This window comes from Protopterus annectens, chromosome 2.part2, assembly GCF_019279795.1.
Source record: "Protopterus annectens isolate FY-2018-M chromosome 2.part2, PAN1.0, whole genome shotgun sequence".
In the NCBI taxonomy this organism is placed as follows: domain Eukaryota; kingdom Metazoa; phylum Chordata; order Ceratodontiformes; family Protopteridae; genus Protopterus; species Protopterus annectens.
The window spans coordinates 679,088,588-679,115,309 of record NC_056730.1 but is presented as its reverse complement, the minus strand read 5'-3'; the positions used below and the strand labels follow the sequence as shown (position 1 = coordinate 679,115,309).

The 26,722-nt window shown below is 37.4% G+C and overlaps 1 protein-coding gene across 1 annotated transcript in view; it reads right to left on the bottom strand.

Moving 5' to 3' along the window:
• GFRA4 (GDNF family receptor alpha 4) overlaps positions 1 to 26,722 on the bottom strand; it is a 1,199,889-nt gene that overhangs the window by 270,979 nt on the left and 902,188 nt on the right. The window contains exon 4 of the mRNA XM_044064083.1: positions 429 to 774. Coding sequence (XP_043920018.1) covers positions 429 to 774 — 346 coding nt within the window. The remainder of the gene's footprint in view (positions 1 to 428; positions 775 to 26,722) is intronic.

The window sequence follows — 26,722 nt, the reverse complement described above, 5'->3', positions numbered from 1 at the left end:
GTACTAACCTATGAATTTATTATTTTTACATTAGGGCCATTAGGTTATGTGTACTTTTGGCGAAACAATTCGCTGTTAAGTACCATTTTTATTCTAAACCTCGACATTTTAATAGTAAACTGTTATTATCTGTTATATTTTATAAATGTATATGTAAACCACAATGCTCATGTAAATATCTTATGTATAGCATGTTAGCAACTGTTTCTGGAGCTTTTCTCCCTGGGCCTCCACTGAAAATGGATAGCTTTGTCACGTCGGACCTCCCCGGTAAACAAATGTGAAATAAATAAATATATATATATATAAAAAAAAATATATATATATATATATATATATATATATATATATATATATATATACCTATGCACCTTTATATACATAAAATAAATATTATCCTTATTTTAGACATATCTTACATACATTACCTGCAAATATAATCTTCCTTGCATGACTCCAAAATTGACAAACAGCTTGGTTTTTCTTGCAGTTCAAAAGAACATGCTGGAACAACAGTCTGTCTTCTGCGTTCTGCGCAAGCTGTGTCATCACATGGACAGAATAATAGCTCATGTGTGTACTCTGGTGGTACTCTGTCAAAGAATTTGCGTAGCGCTTTGTGGCACTTGGAACGGTTGCAGGTATCAGCTTTATTAGAACGTCTTATGCAGGCTGAAACATACTCTGTCCGCAACCTTTGACATGTTTCATCCACATTGCAGGCTTTTGCAGCATCCAGGCAACGGTTAACTCTTGTGACACCACCTTCAGAACCTGTTCAACAAAAACACAAGGGAGTATGATAAAATTATTACTGCTTACATTAGTTCCCTGATTCTCTGTGACAAAATACTACAACTGAAAACCCTTTTCATATTACTCAAGTACTGGAAATATGGTTAATTAAATGTTACACTGTTACAATGTGAGACTGGGAAACAGGAAGGTTAGCTACCATGTCCTAGATGACTAAACAATTGCATTTACTTTTATTAACACCAGAATTCAAGTGCTACTGCCCAAACAAAATTTAAAATTAAGATTGAATGGTCTTCCTTCACAAGCTTTACATGTGAAGATGGTGATCATCTACTAAATAATGTATGGTATGTTATGTATAGCATTTAATCTATGGTGTATATAATCTACACTATGGCCAAGTAATTAACTATTACATATTGTATCACCTGCATTACTACCACCTGTTCCATAGAAACCTATGAATCCTTTTTTAACTATGTTAGGAATATCAGGAGTAACACTCAACAATATACCAAGCTGATCTCAAATGGTACCCTCTATTCCAACCCTGATGACATTGGCAATATAATTACAGTTAAATTCAGTTCTAATGTATCCTCACTCTTCCCTCCTTGCCCTTATCCAAAACCAAAATCACTAGTTTTGTGGGTCTGACCCACATATCAGGCTAATCCCTGAGCAATACCAATCCTAACCTCACCAATCCCCTCTTAAAACTATTCAAGTCTTAGCTCCCACTGGATATGTGCCTGAGACATCAAGAATGATCACAACAATTCCCTATAAAAAGGTGGCTCTATGGCTTTCACAAAGGGCTCTATGACCCACAGAACTATAAACCAATTAGTCTCACTTGTACTATTTGTAAAGTGATCACACATATTGTTATGGAACGTATAAACAAATATATTGGCAGTCTACAATTCCTCAACCTGACCAATCAGGTTTTGCAAAAGGTAGGTCTGATCAACTATACCTGGTAGGCTTAATTAAGAATGAAAATGGACAACAGCTGGTTCATACACATTGTATAGCTGCATCTAGCTATAGCCTGTAATACTATATCATAGGTTCAAAGGTTTATAGGAGGTTACTAGGCTAGTGGCCCTAGAGCCCTTACAAGCCCAGTCATGTTAATCCTGAATTGACACAATTTTCCTTGGTTAGATGGAGATAATTCACAGATGGGGTCTATGATCAACACCAACTACCCCGTAATGAGGGACAATGGTGCCACCCTCAGGATGAATTTGCGGTCTGCCATCCATTTGCCTATGTTGCACGTGAATAGGGTCAGTGGAAGTTTATTCCAGAGCTGTGGCAATCTCTGGGAGATATATCTATTGCTCCAGCATGTTCTATTTATGTCACAGAGTAGGTTAAGATCCCTAGAGCGAGTGACTCTTGTGCCGTTTGACTTGTGGATGTGCCACATTTCTCATCAGGGCAGAAATGCAGCCTGCCCTGTAGGCCAGGCACAAGCCACCTCTTAGTAGCCTATAAGATGTTGATATTACCGACAAGCTAACTCAAACATTAACCCATATCTACTCTCTTGGATAACCAACAGACTCATGGACAAAACCCATACAGTCAAGGTTAGAGAGGCTTTTTTCACCAAATCTAATTTTTTGAGGATTAAACAATCTCATCAACACTCATAACACTCATCCTTTCTTCAGCAAAATGTGTGACACAATGAGTGACAAGTTGGAAATGTGTGGTAAATATTTAAAAGGGAGAATAGCATCATAATAAGCCATGTATACTACCTGCAATAACAATGAACATGTTCCTGTTTGATCTGCTTCTCTGGCAAAATACTTCATTATGGCTAAGCTAACGAATGAATGATAGTTATTCATTTATGCAGTTTTTTCTTACAGCAAGCAAACAATGAATCAACATTCTATCAGCTTTCACTTTAAACACAACAACCTCAGCAAGAAAACTCAGAAGCATTCATTTAATTGTAATCCCATTTCAGAATAATATAACCAGCAACCAGTAAGAAGCAAAAATTCATTAGACAGTCAGTCATTTTATTCCTGCACTTCAAGGTTTTCCTAAGAAAGTTCACTATAGAATAGATTGCATGCTGTCGAACTTGTTAGTATAGTGGTGAGTATTCCTGGCTCCCATTAATATGACTTGGGTTTGATCCCCTGAGGGGTAGTAAGTGTACATTCTATATTAGCAGTTGATGCAGAGGGTTAAGGCTATCAGCTGTAGTTCTGTGGTGCAAGGTTTGATGCCCCCAGCCTTCATTTGAACTTATCAGCTAATGCAGTGGGTTAGTGCTGAGTTTATCTTTGTCAAGGGTGCAGGGTTTGAATCCTCTAAAAAAGCATTGGGGGTTGACATAAATATTAAGGCATTTACCTCACAGACACAAGGTACACAGTTTGATTCTCACCATTGAGGGAAATTGGCTAGGCTCAAAATGGCCTAAAAGGGCAGCTAACCTAGTACTTAGCTATAAACGTGTGAAAGGTAAAGCATATTTCTTTGTTTGTATTGCTCATGTTGTTGTTTTGTTAGGCTGCACTCTGTGTTTTTGTTGTTGTAGCATGTTATTACAAGATTTGGTTAGGCAACAAAGATTGTGACTTTTGGTTATTTACAAGAACTAGCAGAGGTTCATTACTTGTGAATTGTGGGAGGAGCTATAGACTAGTATTTTTATTTATAAACATTCCAAGGATTTTATAAGAAAGCTGACTTCAACTGCCTCTGCTATAGGATTGACTGCTATATGGGAAAATGTTCCCACTTAAAGTATCATTCATATTGTCCTTAAACCCAGTGTTTTTTTATCTGTCTGTCCTTAAGTTAATTTGTTCATTCCACTATGTTACATAGACTCAGATTGCTGACTGTCTACAAGTAGCTGTAGGTGCAACTATCTTCAGCAAAATCTAAATCAAAATTGGTTCCCCCTACTTTTGTTACTAAGCTGTTTTTACTTTGTATATCTTCAACCATCCCTGTTTTGCACTAATTTTGGAATTGTATGATGCTTAAATTCTGTTTACTATAATCTTGGTATTAGCCTCAAAAAAAACAAAACATATATGTCATATTTTTTGACATTCCAGTGCATCTTTCACAGGTGGAATCAGTACCTTTTTTAGATGATTACTAGAGGTGCAATCTATCTGGTAGAGAAGATAGCGCTGGACTCAACACATCTGCACACCACTAGGAATCAGTGATCCTTTGCTCCTTCTCTCACCAGAAGAAAACAGTAGCATTAATCTCAAGCTGTTTCCTGTGAAGTAGTATTAAGCCAGATGCTGGTGGGTTAAGTACACTTACTATTGTCTTCTCTTGGCAGGTATCCTGCATGAAACCTACAGCAGCTGGACTCAGAGAGAGAGATGCACTTATTTATCAAAATTGGGGGCTAGTTTCTCCATCCCACATATGCTCAGTAAGCAGCACCACAACAAAAATACATTACTGACATATGCTGAGGTACTAATTAAATCCTGTAGTAAGTCTCTAGGACTCCTAGACATCCTCCTGGCTTTTTTCAGCCACATAGCCAAAATACTAACACAGCACTGATACTTGCATTCACACTTACTATTACTACTAGGTGTCATCTGTACTGCAAGCCTGCATCCTTAAGGACCCATAAGCCCACATGACATCTCAGAAATGTCTTATGCATTGATGACTTCATTTTAGAGACACAGATATAGCATTAAGCATGTTGGTAAAGGATAGGGTGAGGGCTGCCTCTCTGGTGCTAGCATTAAGTATATCACTAGGATCCTTAGGTTCCTGCACCACCTAGGATATCATTCTGACATAGTAGTTGTCCATGTGGGGGTGAATAATCTTAAACATCTTACCCTGGGTGAGATACAGAGAGACACTACTGAGTTCTCCACTCATAACTTTGAAAAAGGCAAGGTCTTGGCACTGAACAGCCTTCTACTTTCATGAAAATTATGCCTAAACTCAAGAATAAAATAATTAACTTGAATAGACTTGAATTGGACACCAAAATAAAACATATCATTTTATAGGAAACTCTGTAAAAGGTATGTCTCCTCATGTCATTCTATATTAAAACCCCAAAAGAAGTCCCTTTCGCTCATCAGTACTGTTCATTGATTATATCTGTAAATTAGATGATTGCAGAGTGACATTTTCTAAAAGTAAGAGACCCCAAAGGTTCCCAACCAAAAAGATTATAGGTCTAAAGTCCACGAGCTATCAAAAGAGTCTGGATACTCTATCTCTTTATTTAGTGTTTTATAGGCTTTCCGGGGAGATCTCAGTCTCTCTAAAATGCCTTAAGAGGCAATTTTGTCTTGTACCTCTGGCATCTACACAGATTCAATGGTTCCACCAGTATTAAAAGAAGGGAGTAAATCTCCACACAATGTAGGGACAGGTTGGTATCTCAGTGCCTTCCAAACCTCTGGAATACACCCCTTCACATATTAAGCAGTGTGACTCACTATCTACCTTTAAACACAAACATGACTCAATGAGTATTCAGAAATTTACTCTGGGATAGACTGGTTATGGTCCTCCTGGAAAAAGGAGGTGCCTGAGGGAGAGTCATGGCAAGCAGCAGATTGCATAAAACTAAATAGACCTTGGAATGTCTTTGTATCTATGAATTTTGGTGATACACTCAATCTTTTTTGTTGAGTGGCCTGGCTCTTGAATATTTGCTGTGCTGGAAGTTTCTAAGTATTTATTTGAAACATTTCAGCAATGTTTTGATTTAATAAAGTCAAGTCTATTTCTAATGTGTTCATGTACAGTTTTACATATGTCTATCCTGTAGTACAGTTTGGAGTTGCTTTGCATTTAAACAGAAAAAGCAAAACTACATCCTCATCTTCCAGCTTGTGTTAGTTTCTTCATATCTGCCTTGAATGTTTTTTATGAATCTTTCAGGTAAATAATTTGTTGCTGGATGTTGAGGTGCATTAATGGAATTAATAATTCTGTTTGCCTAGTGAACCGAAATTCTTCTAAAACAAAAGGGACTCCTTTGTCCCTGACAGTATGTTCAGTTAAAACACAGACAGCAAAAAGTCTTCTCAAACAAATAACAGTAGCTTGAGACATGATTTCATGTCTATAAAATACTTCTGTCCATTTCAAATATGAATGTACCACTGTCCTGAATACATAATTCTACAGAAGGAATCATAGAATATGCAAATCTTTGCATTAGGAACATTTTCAGGACAATCATATTGAAGCAGATTTGACATAACAGGTAACTAGAACCAGTAAAGAACTGTCTTGAAGGTTAACCAGCAATAACAAATGGTGATGAGAGGTTGAAAATGTCTAATAAAAGAAAGATTCAAATTTGCAGTGGAGAAAGGTTGTGTCTAATGGGGCACTCAAGTTTTTTCCATGAAACCTGAGTGGAACTGTATTGGAAGAACTCCACACAGGTCACTCTAGTATTGTTATAATAAAAACACTAGGTAGAAGGGTAGTCTGGTTACCAAAGCTAGAAGGGACTGAAAATATGGATAAAGATATAGAAAGCACATTTACTATGTCATTCAAAACAGGAGATGGGTAGAAAAGCAGTATTATACCTGTGGGAATTTCCACGTTTATGCTGGGAAATGTCACACACTTATTTTGAGGTGTCTTTTATTAGACATTTTCAAGCACTCATCACCATTTGTTATTGCTGGTTAACCTTCAAGACAGTTCTTTACTGGTTCTAGTTGCCTGTTATGTCAAATCTGCTTCAATATGATCATCGTGAAAATGTTCCTAATGCAAAGATTTGCATATTCTACAATTCCTTATGTAGAATTATCTGAAAATTCAGGTGGGGCAACACTTTCATTTGATAGTCATAGACTGACATTAATATAGCCCATCTCTGAATTCTTGCTACTGCTGCTATTGTAAAAAATCTCTTTTGCTAATCAATATTAGTAAAGGATTATGGCCAGTAACCAACTTGAATTCTCTGTCCTAAAGGTATTGATGACATTTCTTTTTTTCAAAAAATTAAATCAAATGAATCTTTCTGTCTGAAAATACTTTCGCTCTGAACCAAAAAGGATTGTTTACTCATACATAGTTGACTTTTAAGCTTATGAATCAAGGCATGTTGAATCAGTATACCTGTGCTACAAGCTGATACATTGCAAGTGATAACAGTACTTCCAGTACCTCCTGAGAAAATACATATACCTTACCAAAAGTAAACATTTTGTTATAGTTTCTGAATGTATTCTAATGAGTTCATTTCTGCTGCCAAGTTATATTATCTTTAAGCAACCTTAGAGTGGTGTTAACACTGTGCTCTGGTTAAGCATGATCTTCTCATGATAATTAGTCAAGCTAATGCACTGGAAGTGGGGCTCCTCATAAACGGCTTTCACTTTCCTAGCAGAAGGGTGTATCCCTTTCCTGTATACTATATGATGAAATAAATAAAAAGAATGCCTTGACAAAGCTAGCCGCTCAAAAACAAGCCCAATACAAAGAACCCAGCGGCTTAGGAACGCCAAAGGTTTTATTAAAAGGAAAATGCAAAACTTTCAGATAGCAATCCTTCCTCAGTGCAATATCAAGTAAAATACAAAAAACTGATCCACATTTAAATAGCAGCTGGATAGTCACAGGACAAGAATCAGCCAACCATAATACAGAAACAATTAAAAATAATTTCATTTAAAGCAAAGTTGTTTATGCTTAAGAACAAGTTTAATAGTGACCATTTCATTTATACCAGGTGTATGGTCCACTCTTAACCTTATTATCCAGTTATATTCTTTTAATTCTTTGTACTGTATACTATATAATCAGACATTCACTATGCAATTTCTCAGACTCATGTTTTCTGTTTTTAACACTCAGGCCACCGTTTAGCAAAGTTTGCAGTAATTTATGTAAGTTAATGAGATATTCACTTTCTTTACTACTGCAATCAATAAATCATCCAAATGCTTAAGGGAGTTATTTATTTATTTTTTATTTATTTGCATTTGTTTAACTGGATGGTGCACTGCACCATAGTGAGCCCATTTTCACTGGAGGCCCAGGGAGAAAAGCTCTACACTAAAATAAACAATACATACAATGCACAATACAAACAATGCAATAGATTAATATGATTAGTGCATACAATGCATGAGTCACAGCTGACAATAGAATGAGCAATGTAAAAATCTGAGTATAATCACAGATTACAATATCAAGGATAAAGTGGGTTGCACAATTAAAATATCACAAGTTAGGCTATAACATGTTAGGATAATTAAGTTACTCATGAGTAGCTTAGGTTCTTGCATAGTCTGAATAATTAATGCTTGTAAAGTCATAAGCTTAACTATAGGTGAACAAATATAGCAGATACCATTACTGTTGTTAAGTAAGTGTTTTGAGATAGAAAGAGTAATAACACAATAGTAATTAGTGAAGGTGGGGTAATATTAAAAAAGGGAGTCAGGTTTTGGGAAGTGCAGTTTTGACACATGTGCATGCACTGCCATAGAGAGAAAAGGTGTTGTTTCAGGGATTTTTAAAGAGAGCTGCACTGCTGGTAGTCCTGATTGATGGTGGGAGGGTGTTCCATAGTTTTGCAATAGTAAAGAAGTGCATCATCTGACCAGCTGAAAGGTTTGGTTCAGGAGCAGTTGATTTTTGGATTGGAGAGGTCTATTCAGATGATACTGAGTAAGTAAAGAAGACAGGTCAGGGCAATTTGATGACTTAAACATAAATCTGTGTGCAGTGGCTAATTGTATATAATGTATGTGAGATAATGTGAGAGTTCTAACCAATTTAGTACGCATAATAAGGAACAATGGTGAGATAAATATTTTGAACTGGTTACAAATTTAGAAATTTTATTGTAGCATGAGTCAAGTTTGGATTTCAGAGAGGACTGGATATTGGTACCGAAAGGGGCACCATATAGAAGAGATGGTAGCAGAAAAGAAGAGACTAGGGGTAATGTTGTGGAGTAGTTGAGGAAGTGTTTGTGTCTATAGAGGATGTCTAGTTTTTGATGTATTTTCTTGATATTTCAGTGAATATGCAGGCCAAATGTCAGGTCTTCATCTATGATGGCATCTAGTATTTTGTATTTGGTACAGCCTCAATAATAATGTTATTTTGAGCATGAGTAGTACATTTATCCTTGTTTAGGGAAGTGCTTTTTGAGGGTAAAAATCACAAGTTTAGTTTCGTTGGGCTTTAGGGTGAGATGATTATTGGCCATCCATGTTTTGGCAGAGGTGAGGGCACTTTGGGTGAGTTGCTGTAGTTCTGGTGTGGAATTGGCAGTACAGATGATGGTCACATCATCTACATATTGGATTACAGTACCCTGACTAAGAGTGGTATGCAAATTGTTGATAAAAATGCTGAACAAAAGGGGCCCTGGTATGGAGCCTTGGGGAACATCTGTGGTTGTGTTAAGGAATGGAGAGAAAGAATGTTGCCACCTGGTTGATTGTTGCCTACTTGTGAGGTAGTTTGAGAACCATTTTAGGGTTGGGGGTGAGATGCGTATGTTAGAGAGCTTAGTGAGAAGGAGTGGGTGGGAGACCATATCAAAGGCTTTAGAAAGGTCAAGAAAGAGTGAAGAAACAATTTTCCAGCATCTTGGGATGGTTAACTATGTCCATGAAGCATATAAGAGCTGTAGTAATGCTGTGACCAGGCCTAAACCCATGCTGAGTGGGAGAAAGGATTTGGTTGTGAAGCAGGTGATGAGTTTTCCATTATTCTTTGAGAAATGGATAGCACAGAGCTCACACTGAATCATAAGATGTTAGAACTGAAGAAGTCTCTGCATACATATTAATCTTGATGTGCTTTTCAGAATTATCCTTGACTAATTCTTGTTGATTGGCTGCTACTAGATCTGTTTTATTAAACATGGCTGTGCTAGTTGTCACGGCCATCATCTCTCCCATTCAAGGGAGAGCATATGTCTCCATAGATGCAGTTTGATTAATATACAGTTGATAGTTAACCATAATATATGTGGCCTTATCCCTTTTTTATAACTGAAACAATCAGAGCTACCCATTTGCTTTGCTGCACTGGACTGATGGTGTCATTTCTCTCAAGCCATTTGGGATGTTTATCTACTCTTTCTTTTGGTGCAAATGTTATTGGTTAAATTTTGTAGAACTATGTTGTGACCCCTAATTCACCAGTTTCACACCACAGCTGAGTTTAACACCACTCAGTGATTTAAGTCCTCAGCATCTTTATGTAAATTGAGCACTTCGTGCACTGATTTAACCCCATTCAACACATATTGGCTCACATAATTTGCTTCCAGATCATTACTAATTTCTGAAATTAATTCCTTCTAGAAAGTCCTTCAGCTCTTCTCACAACTAATTGCAAATCTTCCTTCTGCTTTTCATAGCATGGTGCAGCCATTCTTTCACCTAAAATAGATAAACTGTCCCATTTTCACTTATATAAGTTTCAAGCTTCACATTTGTATTCTGGCAGTATTTTTTGGAATCAATATATGTAGCATTTTTCATGTGTAATAGATAACTGTGGCACATACATCAGTGTCCATGTTCATTGCTTTACTATTTATAATAATGTAGCTACAAAAAAAATATTTTCCTTTTTTAGAATGTATCAAAAATGCTTGTAACACAGTGTTACTTTCTCATCTGTTTGTTTTTCCATATATGTATATATATATATATATATATATATATATATATATATATATATATATATATATATATATATATATATTTACTATCATTGCTACAGCTATTTTTACAAAACTATTATAGTTGTACATTACTATTACCTACTTGTTTTCTGCTCCACTTTTCCATATCTGTAGTATATGGATGATTTTAATTACAAACTAAATAGAGGGAGAGTTTACTATTGCATCTCTAACAAAATGTTCTACTTTTTATGTCTTGTTTGTATTTTAACTTTACGCAGAACATGAATGTATATCATGTTTCTTCAGCTGCTACATATCTGTAACTGCAGTTTCCATGCATAAGGCAGTCTCAAACACCTTGAAATGTTATACTTTATTCAGAAAATACTTGCTCTGACAAACTTCACTCCAAATGCTACTCATGAATCTGACTGTGAGTGCTTTATCTAAACTTTATCTAAACTCAAGCCAAATTCAGAGTTCACAACACACTGTTACAATTCAGCAACATAGCATGGCACCATCTTGTTGCAGTTATTAAAACAAAATCCTTCTGCAAGTACCAGTGATTTCTTCTCAGAATGCCTCTTTGACTTGACAATAGTATGTCCATAGGATTTATCTTTATCTTTTTGCCAGCTTCCAGAGTAATGCATACATGGATACATACACGATAAGTAGTGTCACCAGTTGCTGAATGAATTTCATGCCCACTAAATAATTACTTAGTTACTTAAATGTAAATACATACCATGATTCCATTGTTGCTTTAAATTCTTCCCAGCAGAGACATCAGAAATCTCACTCGCGCTTTTCCATTTTGTATGCTATATTCTTTGAAGAAGCTCTCACTGAGACCAGGAACATAGTTGAAGCATTTTATTACACAGCATAGACTTGTATAGACTGCACATTGACTAACCACTGTGCATGAAAGTCAATTTATTAGCGGGTGAGCAGTCTAATTTTCACAGAGCTAGACACACTGCTCAATACACCATCAGATGATAATTGGACAAAGTTATCTAAATGATTTTTTTGTGGGGTCAAACTCTCTACTCCCACCTCCACCATGCAGGAGCTTTGCCACCTGTATTCTTTTGCTTAATAAAATCAACTCCAATGTCACTGCAACATGAAGAAAAGAGGATTCTCCTATAATGAGTGACCTCCAGTCTTGAACTAGTATGGTATTCCTAGTTACTTATGTGAGAGTTGTCCTTGTGTAACTTCCAGACCAATATCCTGCTCCCTTTCTTAAACATATTGGATTGGAGTTAAAAAGTAGACATTGTTTAGACATGCAGAATATTACTTTTTCAGTATAAACCCTTAAAATTTCTGCTAGTAACTTAATTATAAACATGACCTGTAGGTGGAATAAATATCTCTCCCAAATTACACCCTACCTTTGGAATATGCTTCCACTCCATGTCAAAAAGTAGTTCCATTACTCCTTTTAAATATACTTTAGGAAATGGATGGGTAGCTATAAATTCACCATGGATCTGGCTCCTCATTCCTTTATGGACAACAGGACTATGTAAAATGATATGGCTATGAACATATGATCTTCTAAAATAATTGCCTAGTATATATCAGTTAATCAATATTTTTGTCATTGACAAGTATTGATTCTTAACTAATGTTCACATTTTAAAACAACTAATTCATGCACCTCTTTGTTCAGTTTAAATTGATATAAAAAGTAGTAATGTAAATGTTGTGGCTACTTTAATTACAAATACCACATAGGAGTATTGCATATCCAGCTTAACTGGCACTTTAAGAAATTGTGAATGCATGTTAATATTAAGCAATAAAGTAATCATCAAGCGTCAATGTATAACTAATATGCCTGTGGAAAACATTTGTGCAAACTTTACAATAAACAAAGAAATACGTCAGAGTGCTAAAGAGATGGGGAGACATATCTTATATAACTACAGAAATGATAATCACTATCACAAAAAAAAATCTAAATCTCATATTCAATAGGACAGGACAACATACTTGTAAAATCCTACAGAAATCTGGAAAAATCAGGTAATCCTCAATATTCAGAACTGGATAATAAAACCTGCAAATATTTTTCAGTGAAGATGATGCAAATATGTAAAATGTAAAGAACTGCATACAACCTAATATTTTTTTAGTGAAGATGCAAGAAAAATTAATAATGTTAAAAAGTAATAAAAATTCTGGTTGTGTTTTTTCCGTAAAGATTCAGTAAGGATGTGCTATGTGAGAAGATCTATAAAACATAAAATTTTCAATGTAGTAGAACTATCTCTCACACACACACACACACACACACACACACACACACACACACACACACACACACACACACACACACACACACACACACTTTCTCCTTGACTGTCTGCCAAATGCTGTTACATTATTTGAGGTTAGAACTTTCTGGTTATCTATGCAACTATGCCTTAGTGGAAGTTACTGAAATTTAAAATTGCAACCCAGCAGAAAGTAAAGGATCAGGACTTATTCGCCCAATCCAAAGTGAGTTTTGTTTAAAGGGATTATACTAATTGAGCATCTCTTTGTTTTGACTCATGGGACTCTTCCTTCTAAGTTCAGAGAACAACTGTTCAGATCAGTCTGTGTCTTGTAGTATTCAGTAGTGGAACCATTTGAAATGTTGGGACCTGCTAGAGTGAGTCCTGAAACACAGACTGAATGGCTGAAATAAAGGACTTACATATGATAAGTCTGAGATGGCCATTTCTTGGTATAATACCTTTTTTGAAGTATATCAATGTTGGAGTTGGTATATACAAGTTTGGGGAGTGTGAGGGTGCTTACCCACTACATTAGGTGGTGGATTTCAGAGGGGCTTGCTGCTCTCAAAAAAAAAGAAGTTGAATGGAGAAGAGCTATCTTTGAGATTCGTTCTTCTGAATTTTCTGTATTTTTTTGGGATTGTTGGCACTCGGCATTTTAAGTGCAGACATTTTAATAGGGAGCCATTTGGTGGACTTTAGTGAAGTATGGGAACAGAATACTTTCTGATAGATTGCAGATGTGAAGTGAGACAGCCTGTTTTCCAGGGTCACTGACTTCATGTCAATATGTTCTGCCGGTTCTTCTTTTAAAACTGCTAAATGGTCATAAAAGTCAGAGGTGGATAGATTATAGTCATCTCCAGTTAGTGACAGTAGCGGTCAGATAGATGGTATTGTCTTTGGTAATGTGTATGTTCAAAATCTTTTATTTTAGACTTTTATGTAGCAATATATCAGTCTGTAAACATATTTTTCAAAATGCATTGCCTAATTTTCTTAAGTAAGGAGTTGCATTATACTTTCTCAGACTCTTGTGTCTGGGTGTTTATTAATGCATTTAAGGGTATCTACAGTAAGATGGTGAATTTTCAGTACTGGTGTCCACCTTTCAAAGAGATAGACTGCTTAGCTATAACTACCATAAGATATTGTACTACAGCTACAGTAATTTGTAACCCCAGTGTATCAGATTGGTCTTACAGTGCTATCTTACAACAGTAACTGTGTTTTAGATAAAATTATTACATTCAGACATGCACAAACAAAAACATGCACACACATGCACCCCCCCCCCGACAATAATTTCCAGGAGAGACTAATAATACCTTGTAGTGCTACAACCCCTTCACAATTTTATAATAACTTGTTACCACCAGCCAGACCAGTCTGATACACAGGAACAACAGATGTATCTGTCAAATGTGGCTTGAGGTGGTGAATGACATGCAGAAGGTACAATGATGGAATCAGGTTATGATTCACCCCATGAGTGCTGCTGCACTTGTGAGAGCAGGACTGATCTGACATCAGTAAAATGCCTGACACTGAGGGTTGATATATGACCCCCTGTTCTGGAAGGACCTAATGACCCCTTCTCACTGTGGACCATTGAGTCCTGCTGAAGCTGAGGAGAGATCTTGGGAGAAAAGTCTTCAATTCCAAGTGCTACCACTAAGCTCTGGTCATCAGGAACTTGAAGGGCTGCTTTCCAGAAACTTACCAGTTATGAGCATACTTCAGACATTTAAATGAGGGATGAGTGGGGGATTAAACTGTAGAGTGCACCTCTCTGATGTGGTTGCCAGTCTTGGACCTCTCACGGGACACTCACTGCCCAGCAAAGCTAAAAATGGGTACAACTCTGAGTCCTTAGTAGATGAAGATGATGACCTAACACAGAGAGACCGTTAGACCACCTCAGAAACAGTTATATTACAGTATGGGTGTGACTGATATCTGTCCTCCACTTTCTTTTCCTCTTGATACTCTTCTGATATTTGTTGTTTGGCAGCCTGTGGGGCCTTCCCAGTAATCTTTAGGCTGGGCACTCTCAACCAACAGTTTTTTCCTAAGAAGCAAGGCAGAACAAGAGTCTCTCTTTCCTACATCTTTCGGTGGCCAGATTCAAATTCCATATAGTAAAGGAAACATCATTGTAGGTTTTTACTCACTCCTTTGTGGCCACAATGTGTAGGCATCAGACAACATGACAACATTTCCATGATGAATACATGATCAAAATCTGAACTGTGCATGTGGTATAAAAGATCTGCCAGGATCAGGGGCTAGACACACTCCCCTACTTTAGCAGTTATCATGCCTTAAAGAAGACAAAAGTAAACCTGGTAGTAGAAGCTTCACAAAAACTGAGAAAAGAGGGTAGATTATCTCAAATCTAGACTCATAATGGAAGGTCTTAATAGCAAACCCATGGCCTTTCTCTGAACTATAGGTAGTCACAAAGTACACATCAGACAAGAGGCATGTTGGTATAGAAAAGATAGGTTTCAAATTTAAAAAGTAATCTAATGACTGAGAAATTTCATTTTAATACTTTAATTTACAACTTATGTATGTAAAATCAGCCTGTGAAAACATTTTTTCTGGCTGTGCTGAAGCATGTTTTAATAACTAAAGGCAGGTTGCTAGTGGTACTGTAAGGCACACCTCTCTTTGAAAATGCTTCTGTATAGTTCTTCCTAGGAGTCATACGGTCACCATGAACAAGGTTTTGACTAATAAGATGTTTTGATTAATCTGTAATCAATGACCACATACCCTGGCAGGTTTGAAGGTGTTGGCATGTTTTAATTATGTAATATTCAGCTTATCTTACTATTTACTTTAGAGTAAGTTAGAGCAGAGCTAGTAATGTAGTTTTCTTTCTCCTGCTTTGCTTCTGCTTACCAAGTGCCATCCTAAATTTTTAACACATTAATACTATATGTTTTTGAGCTGGTTCCCCAATTTGATCTTATGGTTGCTAGACTGTTAACAGCATACATTTTTCGAATTGCTGTTAAAAGATGCATTACTTCATTAACATTATTATCACCATCAGCCCCCTTTTTCTTATTTTCTACATGGGGCTGGGATGTCACATCAGCCATAGTTGACTCTCTGTATTCTGTACCACATTCCTACTTTCTTTGATAGTCATGCCCGACTGTCACAGGTCTTGTCTTATCCCTGTGTTGGGCAGCCTACTTACCGAGTGCTTATTTAATAGGTAGGAAAAATGAAAGCCCATTTTCCCATTCTGAAAGCATTCCATGCAAAGACTTACAGTTAATCAATATAAAACGTATACTCAAAGAAAAGTACAATGTGGATAAAACATCTTAAAAGCGTGGCATGGTAAATTTATGTTTTTGAAGTAAACAGCTGCAATGATACTGAATCTATGTTCAGGAAGACCATCATTTGCATTTCAGTTCTTAATTATGTGAACAAGAGACAAGCCACACATATACTTAAATGGAAATAAAGTAAGAGCATCAGCAGATTCAGTTACACATTCCAGAAATGTCTAACATTTGAGAAAAAGATAGAGACGAGCTATAAAGGGTTTGTGAATGTTGTTTTATCCTACACCCTGGTAGTACAGTAAATGAAAACTGAATGTAGAATAAGGAAGTGAAAATTAAGGACATAAAAATGATGTTTGTGAAAAAAGATGGCTGTTCATGAAAAGTTCTTCATATGAAAAGATGCTGAAGAATAAATAGTAAGTTGCAATGAGGAATGTGACTGAACAGTAAAAATTTGAAGTTTAGTCCACATTTCTCTAATTTCAGTAGTACGCAGTTTTCCCAAGTGGGTGACTTAAACCTACAAACTGAAATTACTACCAATACTTGAGAATTCCTGCACTGTGAGTGTTTAACTTCAACTGATGGGAAAATCAAAAGCAAAATTGAAGATGACTTGTATAACTGTTCAGGAATGCTGATTCAAAACAGACTGTTGTAAAACATCAGTTTTGAGTCATACATTTGTGACAAGAGAAACAGGCTGATATACATCAAATTTAATTCCAGTTCCACTGTTTTCTATTATGCCTACTACTATTAGCCATTAAATTGTTGCATGAGACATATGTTTTGTATTTTAAGGCTGAAAGCAACTATTTCAGAGATCCTAATGTAATTCTCCTTTGGGTTTTTGATAGCAATGCAGTACTGAAGTCAACAAAATAAGTTTCAGTATTTTATGGTGCTGTTTTTGAACCTGTTTTTAATACCAATGCTAACTAATTAAGGTATAATTAAAATGTGATATTCAATAACAATAAATACTAATAATTTAATATTAAAGTATATACATATATGATGATATTTATGAACTACTGTTAGAAAACTGAGCAATCTGACTAGCTTACCTAAAAAGGAATATGAAACACATGCTCAATGCACACATGAATTAAATTCCCACACAAAAAGCCAGCAGAAAAAACATGTAATTTCATAGGTTTAAATAACCCACTCTTGATTGTGTGCTGCTAAGTATCACAATGAGGCTTGTAAGGCACTTGCTTGACTCTGTGTGTGTGTGTGTGTGTGTGTGTGTGTGTGTGTGTGTATGTATGTGTGTGTGTATTTATTCACAAATATAATACACGTGTGCACATGCACATACAGACATTCACTCATAACTGTCAGGAAAATACATTATACAGTGAAAAACAGAATTAAAATTATAGTGACTGGACATATCAAAAATGTTGTTGGTGTAAGGAAACATAATGTACAGACTAGTGTAAATAAAGTGATGTTGGGTGCAGATTCCAAAGGGTATGTGCTCAGTCAGTTTTGTTTTGAAGGGTCACCAGAATGTTTACAGGTTATAAGCTTGCTTGTAACCTATAAACTAAATTCTTAAAGGTTATGACAAAGTTTTGCACTATATGTACACTTTTTGAATTAAAAAACAGCAGTTTGTGCTGTCTATTCACTCAGAAAGGTTTTCCAACCTTTGTGAATTTGGCCTACAGGTTTTTTACCTACCACTGTAAAATCATCCAGGTGACAACGTAAAATGTTTCATCTGTTATATGTCTGACACCTTGACAGTCTACATTGTATGATTATTTGCATTCTTCATGTGACTAGTACTTTGTACCATATTTTAATTAGAGTAGACAGTCTTGAATAACATGCGTCTGCTATTCAACATCTCCTTAAAAATGTTGTCCATGCTGTCACTACTATGCCCTCTTTCCAGGACCAGTTTTTTCAGACTGTGTTTTTTTTCTTAAACTTAATATTATTTGAAATAAATTGGGAAAGTCTGATAGCCCCATTGCCAGTTGTAATCAAACTGCCCTCATGATCAACTCATTCCAGCTACAGGTAAACCAACATTTCCCATACCTACTCATTGGTTATTGTCAAACTATACCCATTGTCTCAAACGAGTTGACAGTCTTCTCAACACCAAAAATGCAGTCTGTAGGACAGAGTGGCAGCCTTTACATATAAAGGAACATTAAGTGCTGCTACATCATGTCTGGTTTTGTGGAATTTGTTGTTGAATTTCCATCCTAATGTGTGGAGCAGTGATCAGCACTGATATTGATAACATGGATGTGTATACTATGGCTGGGATTCAGGGATGAATGGTGTGCACAGGACTAATATTTGAGGAGTTTGCTTCATGTGATGGCTTACAGTTAAAAAGGCATGTAATGACAGTACATTAGAATCATCCATATGACTGCTCCATGCATTTATTTATGTACTATGTAGTATCCATCTATAATTCTCAAGTTACAGTATGTGTACATGTCCTTCCAATCAATGTTTATGTTTGCATTTTGTTTTATAAACTCAGATTGCAATCAAATATTCATATTTCTAAAATGCTAATTGTTACAACAGAAATACAATTAAGGGCAGTGTTCTCACAAACCCTCCTTCACAGTGGTATCATTCATTAGACTGATAACCTTAAACTGAATCTTAAAGGTCACAATAATGAAATTAATGCTAATTGTTGTAATACTTTATAAACAATGTAAAATACATTAACAAATGTTCAAGCTAAACACAAACTGACAGCAGTTTTATTTATCCACATATCAGGTTTCATTTGAGATCAGGTAATTTTGCCCTCATTGCTTGGTTGTTGAGATATTCAGTGGACCGTGAAAATGATGACATTTCTATAATGATGAATATAAACATCATTTAATACCTCCTTAGCTGTTTTAGACAGGGTGGAATATCACTGGCAGTTACTTTGTCCATCATGTAAGCTTTAAGCAGCTTTCTTTTAACAGTTTGTATGTAACATGGTTCTGATGTTATTAATTATGTATGTGTAAAGTTGATTTCTAGTGGCATTAGTAGGCGGATCCTATGGAAATACCTGGAAGCATCACTAGGGTTAATGAGATAAATAGCAGGGAGTGTAGTCCCACAGGCCACATAGGAGAATAAGGGGAACTGTCACCAGTAAAATTAGCAAGCTTTAGTTGCTTTTATTTGAGTTGTGTGATACTTAATTTTGAACACTGTTTTGGAGTGAGGTTTCACTGGCATTTGTTTAGTGGAGGGTGACTCCATAAGCAAAGCTTCAAAGATAAGTGGTGGCATGTGCTTGGCTACTTCACTGTCCCTCCAACAATTTCCTACCTTACCACTCAAAAGGAATGTCCTATGTATTCCATCCTGAAACTTCTCATGCACCCTGACCTCATAGGAAGCACATTTAAACTATGGTGTTTTCCTTACTATTTATTATTTTCAAAATTCTCCCATTAATTTCTTAATTTTAGCAATTATTCTTATCTAGTGATGGCATGTCCCATCAGCTGTTTTCCATCATATCTAATTTTGCAGCCTTGTATCATTGCTCTTATCTCTGCAGCTTCCTGTTTTTCTTCTAATTGGGAATGCAATATATTTTTTCTCTTAAAGATTTTACTATGTGCTTTCTGCCAACAGGGATAAGGTCCACTTGACCAGGGGCATGCAACATAGGGAGAATGTAACGTTTACACTGGACAGATGAGCTGTCATCTCTATAACAAACAAAACTAGCTGGTGCAGGGGGTAAGAGTTGGTGCAGAGGGTTAAGCCTGTGAGCTGTCGTAAAGAGTTTGATTCCCTCAACCCTCATTTGTCTACTGTGTGACCTTGAACAAGCCACTTAACCAAACATTGTGCCTTAGTCAACCCTGAAAAAAGGCTGTCCCTGGGACTCAATAAACTCTGTGTAGACTTCACTCATATTCATGTCGCACACCACATTTAAATGTAAAAAAGCGAGGTTTCATGGCTGATAACAGTGTTGCTGGCCAGGAAACCATGTAAGCGAACATGGATAGCAATCCTGTTTAAATCAGAACACTGAAAGTCTGAATTTTTGCACAGACTGCCATAGTGATCACCAGGGCTTAACAGATAGCTCTCAATCTGCTGAACTCTGAACTTTGACCACCACGTGTCCACACTGGTATTGAAAGCTTATGTTGCGTACATCATAAGTCATGCCATCATACTTAGATCTTAGGATTATATTACAGCACTGTACTCGAACCTCATCAGAACACTATAATGCTGTCTTTTACAAGTACCTCACCAGACACATGCAGAAGCTGGAGAGACCACATAGGTTACTCACCAAGAAAACACAGTGCGTGATGTATGTGGATAGACTGAAATCCATGCCACTGTAATGTGTATTGTATAGGATGAGGTGACTTCTGCCTGGCTTCCAGGCCAGTCTCTGACCCTGACCTAGTGCACATCCACAAATCAGATATAGCTGATGACATCAGTGGTGTCTGGTGAGGAGAATATGACAATAGCAGTGTCCCACATGCTGGTATAATGTCAAGCAAGTGCACACACACACACACACACACGCACACACACACACACACACACACACACACACACACACACACACACACACACACACACACGCATGCACATACCAGTCGACTGCAGTGAGAATAGAACCCCTACCTAAGTAAACAGACATAGCAGGGCATGTTGGAGAGAATATGTTGGGAGGCCAGCATGAAATGGATGTGTAGGCATTTGCAAGTATCAAAATACCGTCAATCCATGAGAGTGGAGCTGTAATTATAGGATAGACACACACACACACACACACACACACACACACACAGAGTACAGAACTCAGTACTTTATGCAAGTGCCACAGCACAAGTCTGACTTTTACAAGACTGCAGGTCATCTTATAGTGGATGACATCAGCAGGGCATGCTGGAGAGAAGATGTTGGGAGGCCTGCATAGGTTAATAGCTTCATAGGTTCATAAGAGGTTACTAGCCTAATGGCCCTAGGGCATTTATAAGCCTAGCCATGTAAAAAACACAAGCACTTTTATTGAGCATAGCTAGATGGTCCTTTTTTAGCATAGCAATTTTGTGATCAGCACCAAATGTCTCTGTCCATGAGGGACATAGGTACCACCTTATCCCTGTCCAGTTGTCAAGATTGCTCTTGAATAGGGTCATTGAGGAGCACTGCTTCACATGCACTTTTTAGCCTATTACAGAGGACTGGCAATTGCTGGGAGATATATCTTTCTCCCCAGCATGCTCTGTTTATGTCAAAGGCTAGGTTGATCCCTGGAGCAAGTTATTCTTGTTCCATTTGATTTGCAGATGTCTATCATTTCCAGTAGGGCAGGGTCTGAGACTGCTCTGTAGGCCATGCATAGGTCACCTCTCAGCAGCCTGCATGATATTGAGTACAGTGATAAATCTTTCAGTCTTTCCATGTATGTCATGTTTTGAGGGCCCTGGATTCTCCCTGTCACAAACTTCTGTGTTTTCTCTGGTTGCTGCAGGTGTCTTGTGAGGTACAGACAGAAGGGAGCATTGTACTCAATTAGTGGTCTGATAAGGGTAGAGTACAGCAGATCTATGACCTTCCTGGTCTTGCATGTGATTGCCTTATTTATGAGGTGCACAATGTAGAATGTGTGTCTCACCACTATGGACACATAGTGATTGAAGTGTAGATTGCTATCAACTTGTGTTACCAAGTCTTGCAACAGTGAGTTTGAGCTTAGAGGGGTGCTAAATATATCATAATTAGCAGGTGTACTTCATTGCCATTGAGGCATTTTTTGCTTTAAGGTTCAGTCGGTGAGTTTGGCACTAATCTTTTGTGTCAGCCCCTTCTGCAATATGTTAACATATGTGGGGATTCTATATCACTGTGTCCAGGTGACAGTCATCTGTGAACTTGGTAAGCCAAAAGCCATCTACGTTTGTCTGGACTTCAGAGAAATTTCCAAACAGTAAAGATCCTTGTGGTATTCCAGTGGTAAGTGGTCTAGTGATGGAGGTGCCGTCCCCAACTTTGACAGTGTGTGTTCTGTTGGTGAGCCAGTTGGCTATCCCTCTAGTAATGTATGGGTTAATCTCCAGATGGGAGATTTTCTCTATGATACCTGAATGGGGGATAGTGTCAAAGGCCTTGGATAACTCAACATAGACAGTATGTCCTGTTATCCTTCATCCAGGTTTTTTGGGTTAGTATCAAAGAAATCCACTATGTTTAATAAGAAAGATCTACCCTTGACAAAACCAAAATGAGTCAGGTCAACTGCGTTTAAGGACACCTATGTCCCTGTGGATAAGGTCCATGCTGATACCTTCCCTAGCCTTGCAGATAGGTCTTTTTAGGATTATGGGTCAATATTTCTAGATCTGGATGTTAACAGATTGATATGCATTGCAAATCACACAACATTCGATATTAATTTCTGTAGTGTAGGTGATATATATGTGAAAAAAGTACTGAGACACCAGGGTTGCAGTGCTTGGGGAGGCAACACATGGCTATACTCTGCATATGTAACATATTGTTAGATAGGGCCTTCAGACTGTTATGCTTCCACATGTAATTTTATATTATAGACAGGAAATGGACAGCAAACAGCAATAATACACAATAATATTTACTTTTCCATAGTGAGGTTGCACAATGGTTGGCAAAGTGTTTGAGCATGCAAGATACATATTTCCAATGCTTTCCATGTTTGCACATAGTTAAGCAGTGAACAAATGTGAGCCACACTGCTAAAGTCTGAAAGTTAGTTCTGAGTCTATGAAACATACCTGCTGCTTAACTGACTCTTTGGCAGCAGGTGTAAATGCATTGACACATTTCTTTGTGAGCTCAGATGATACTGGGTTTGAAATAGGTGTATCTAAGACTTTTAACTAAACAGTGATATGGGATGACACTAATTGTTTATAGTACATGTGTTGGTGTATGTTGGCATAGCACAGTGGGGTTAAGTGGCATTGTGGGGAGGTAACCATGGTATTGTGCAGCTGCTCACTGTCACTTTGCATTGCTGCTTGATGCCAAACTTCGCTCAAACATAGAAGCCAAAAAGTGAAGAGATCCATTGCTTTTTCTGTTACTTATGTATGTTGTATGTGATTCTATTTTTTGACCAGATTATAGGTGTTAAAATGGAGTAGATAGGAAAGTGGTGAAATGGGGAGCAAGCAGGGGGAAGAACAAAGGGAAAGCAATACAAGAATGTGCAGGAGAGAGGTAGGAAAGAACCACAGCTACCCATTTCTTCAACAATAAAAACTGATCATATATGCAGAATATTAGCTGAATTTGGACTGTCACTTCCAGAGTGAGGAGTGACAATAATGTAATCATGTTGTACAGCCAGTTGGACCAAATCAAGTGTATCAAGAAGACATGTGTGCAAAATGTAGAGCTATATATGGGATGATTTTCTTTTTTTGTGGGACATATGCCCATTTTTTTTGAATTCAGTAAGAGAGGACTGCTGAGTAAGGGACATAGGTATGTTTGGGTCAGGTAAGTTGGGTAGGTGAGGTAGCAAATGCAAACAAAAAAGACAAGAGACAGGGACAGTGAGGTACACAAAAGGATGGGGACACCGTGATTGGCGTAAGGGAGTGGGCAGCCCAGGCTCATGCTCATCAAGCTTGAAGACAATGAGAATCGAGTCCCCACCCACTGGACTGTTATAACTGTCACCTTACCTCACTTGCAGCTGGAGTGCTTGATGGCTTCTTCTCCTATGGACTGTGAGGGACAGCAGCCTCTCCATCCTGCATAGGCATACACCAATGGTGTGGTGTGCGATGACCTACCACTGGACCAACAATCAAGGAGCCTCAATCCTCACCACTGGCAACAGTGGGAGATGTACACTGGGAGGATAACAGGTACACACACAGTATTCTCAGATGCAGCTCTCTGCATCAAGTGCAATTTCCTTTAAGAACACACAGAGACCACACTCAGTCTGGGGCTGGTTTCTCCCTTTTTCTACAGATCCCCAATAAATCTCCCCACTGGCACAGCTATAGAGTTGAGATCTCAGCTGAGTGACCAAGCCAAGACCTACCAGCACCCTCTCTGTGCTACCATTGCTTTGTGTCTCTTCCCATGTAGCTGACACACACACACACTCTTTGAGGTTTGATTTACACACACACACACACACACACACACACACACACACACACACACACACACACACACCTGGGAGAGGCTGGTGCAGGTTTACTAGCTATGCCCCCTTCTGTCCAGACTATAATGTAGTTATCACTGCCACCAGTCAACTCTTTATAAGCTACTTTAAGGCCCTTAACAAACTGTGCCCAATATTACTGTATAATATTAATATTAATACAAATGGTAGTTTGACCAAGAGCAAGGCTATTAGGAGTGGCCCACACAGTGTCATCAAATAAATATTCAAGTACTCAAAAAACTTAAATATCTCTATGTGTACAACAGTCCTTCACTTACACCTTTTGCCACAAGAATATAGTAATAACACTTGTCTATTTTTAAGTTCATTGCTATAAGCTGCACTATCACAACATTAAAAATAGGTTGCACACCCTGTACTAGAACCCAGGACCATGTGTACTCCAACCCAACACTTTCACCTGCTGCCACAGGACTAGTCACATAATGTTTTCTAATTTCTTAATAATTTTCTAATCATGTTTAAGGTCTCTGTGTTAACCACCTCACAATGCCACTTAGTGGGTTTATGCGATGCCCAACATAATTAATTGAATATATCCAGTTTCAGTTATTGGCTGTTTGAGTCCTGCCTGCAGGTGTTTGATGGCTCCAGCTGCTGGGAAACCTCGCTAACTGCTGCACAACATTACTAAGTGTGGTTGCATGATGGAACATATGTTTGCAGGTGTTCTGCAGGTGTTCTGTCTGCTTCTTGAGTGGGCCACTAGTCAAGTTTGCAAACTGCCTTACTTCACGTAAATGAGATAAGAACAGCCAAACCAGACATTCATTATCCCTGTTTCCCATGTTTGTGCTAAGCAGCACATTGCGCAAACACTAGTCCCCCCCCCCAAAAAAAAAAGAAAAAAGAAAACAAAAAGAAAAAAAAGGGAAAATTAGTTGAAATGAGGAAAAGCAATCCATGACATCCAAACTACAAACTGTTAGTACACATGAGATATTTCTACATAGGTCTGGATTTGAACTCTCATTCCAATGAACTTTCAGAACACAGTTAAGATGCCTCATCGCTTTTTGCACACAAACACCTTTTCAGCAAGGAAATGAAATCATTTTGCATACAGCCAACTGCAATATCATATACAGTACTATGAAACCATACAAGTGTTATTTATTATTTTTGGATGTAGTGTACTAAGTGATCTCACAACCAGTTATGAGTATTGTTTTTAAATATGCATCTCTGTCTTACCTCTCTGTGATTCCTCTCTGATCTGACCAGTTATCTGAGACATGCAGTCTGTAAGCCATTATATATTATTGTCCCTAAAATGTGTGAAGATATTAAATGGCAATAATATAACATGCAGTTGCCAACAAATGAAGAGAAGGTTGGATATTAATGAACAGAACCTGTGAATTGTGTACTGCTTACTTACATTTCCAACCTTAACAAAATTACATCTGACACTTTATAAATCTAACCTGATACACCCACTGGGTGTAGGGCAGTCTGCATTGCTGTTGTGTTTTCCTTCTCCCTACCAATAATCATTCACAGTTGCAATTCATTAAAAATAAATGCTGAAGGAGTCTCTGCATTATGTTTGCATATGCAGCATGGTACCAAGTATTTGGGATTCAGCATTTCTAATGAGTTCGCACCTCATTTGCATCTTCACTGTGCTGACAGCCCTGAATCTACACCATAAAAAGGCAACCATGTAGTTACAGAAACTGAATGTGAGGATAATTCTTCATGTGGAGAACACAGAAAAGAGGCTATTACTTTTGGATATATCTGCACAGAGGATTACTGAACTTAAGAGGGTATACTTGCATTTTTGTCAGCTATATACTGCATATGCTGGAATCTAATAAAGAAATAAAACTGTTTAATTGTTTTAAATATATATTTTGATTAGCAAAGGCTTTTACACTTTTATCTGTATGCATTAGTTAGAAGAGCTCTGATGGTATAGGCATGTTTGTCAGGGCATTTCACAGATATACATGATTGGCAATACCTTAACATGGAAGGCTCTGTGTTAACTCTGTAGACATGTTTCAGGGACAGTTCATTTGATAGCAGTTTTAGCATTTCAAAGATTAACTGTTAGCAAAATGTGCCATTTGCCTGTTCTTTTGGGGGTTTGGGAGCAAAGATGCATTTCTGTTATGGTACAAACAATGATATGTTGTTATTGTTCTCTCCTTTTTTGCATCAATCCTGTTCATATTTCAAATCTTTAAGCTGTTTTATGTTTCTGCAGTAGGTAATACTAAAATTCTACCTTTTCTGTTTTATCTCAGAACAGTTATTTTGTTGTTAGGTGTGTATTATCCTTCTGTTGTTGAAAAATTAATTTTAAGGTGCTAAATCACTGTGCTGTTACTCTGATGCTTACTGTGATGGATTTGAAGTCTTCTTAAGACACAGTCTTGCTGGCTGGATTCTGCTGAAATCAAAGTCTGGTTATAGTTGCATTCACAGTCTGTTG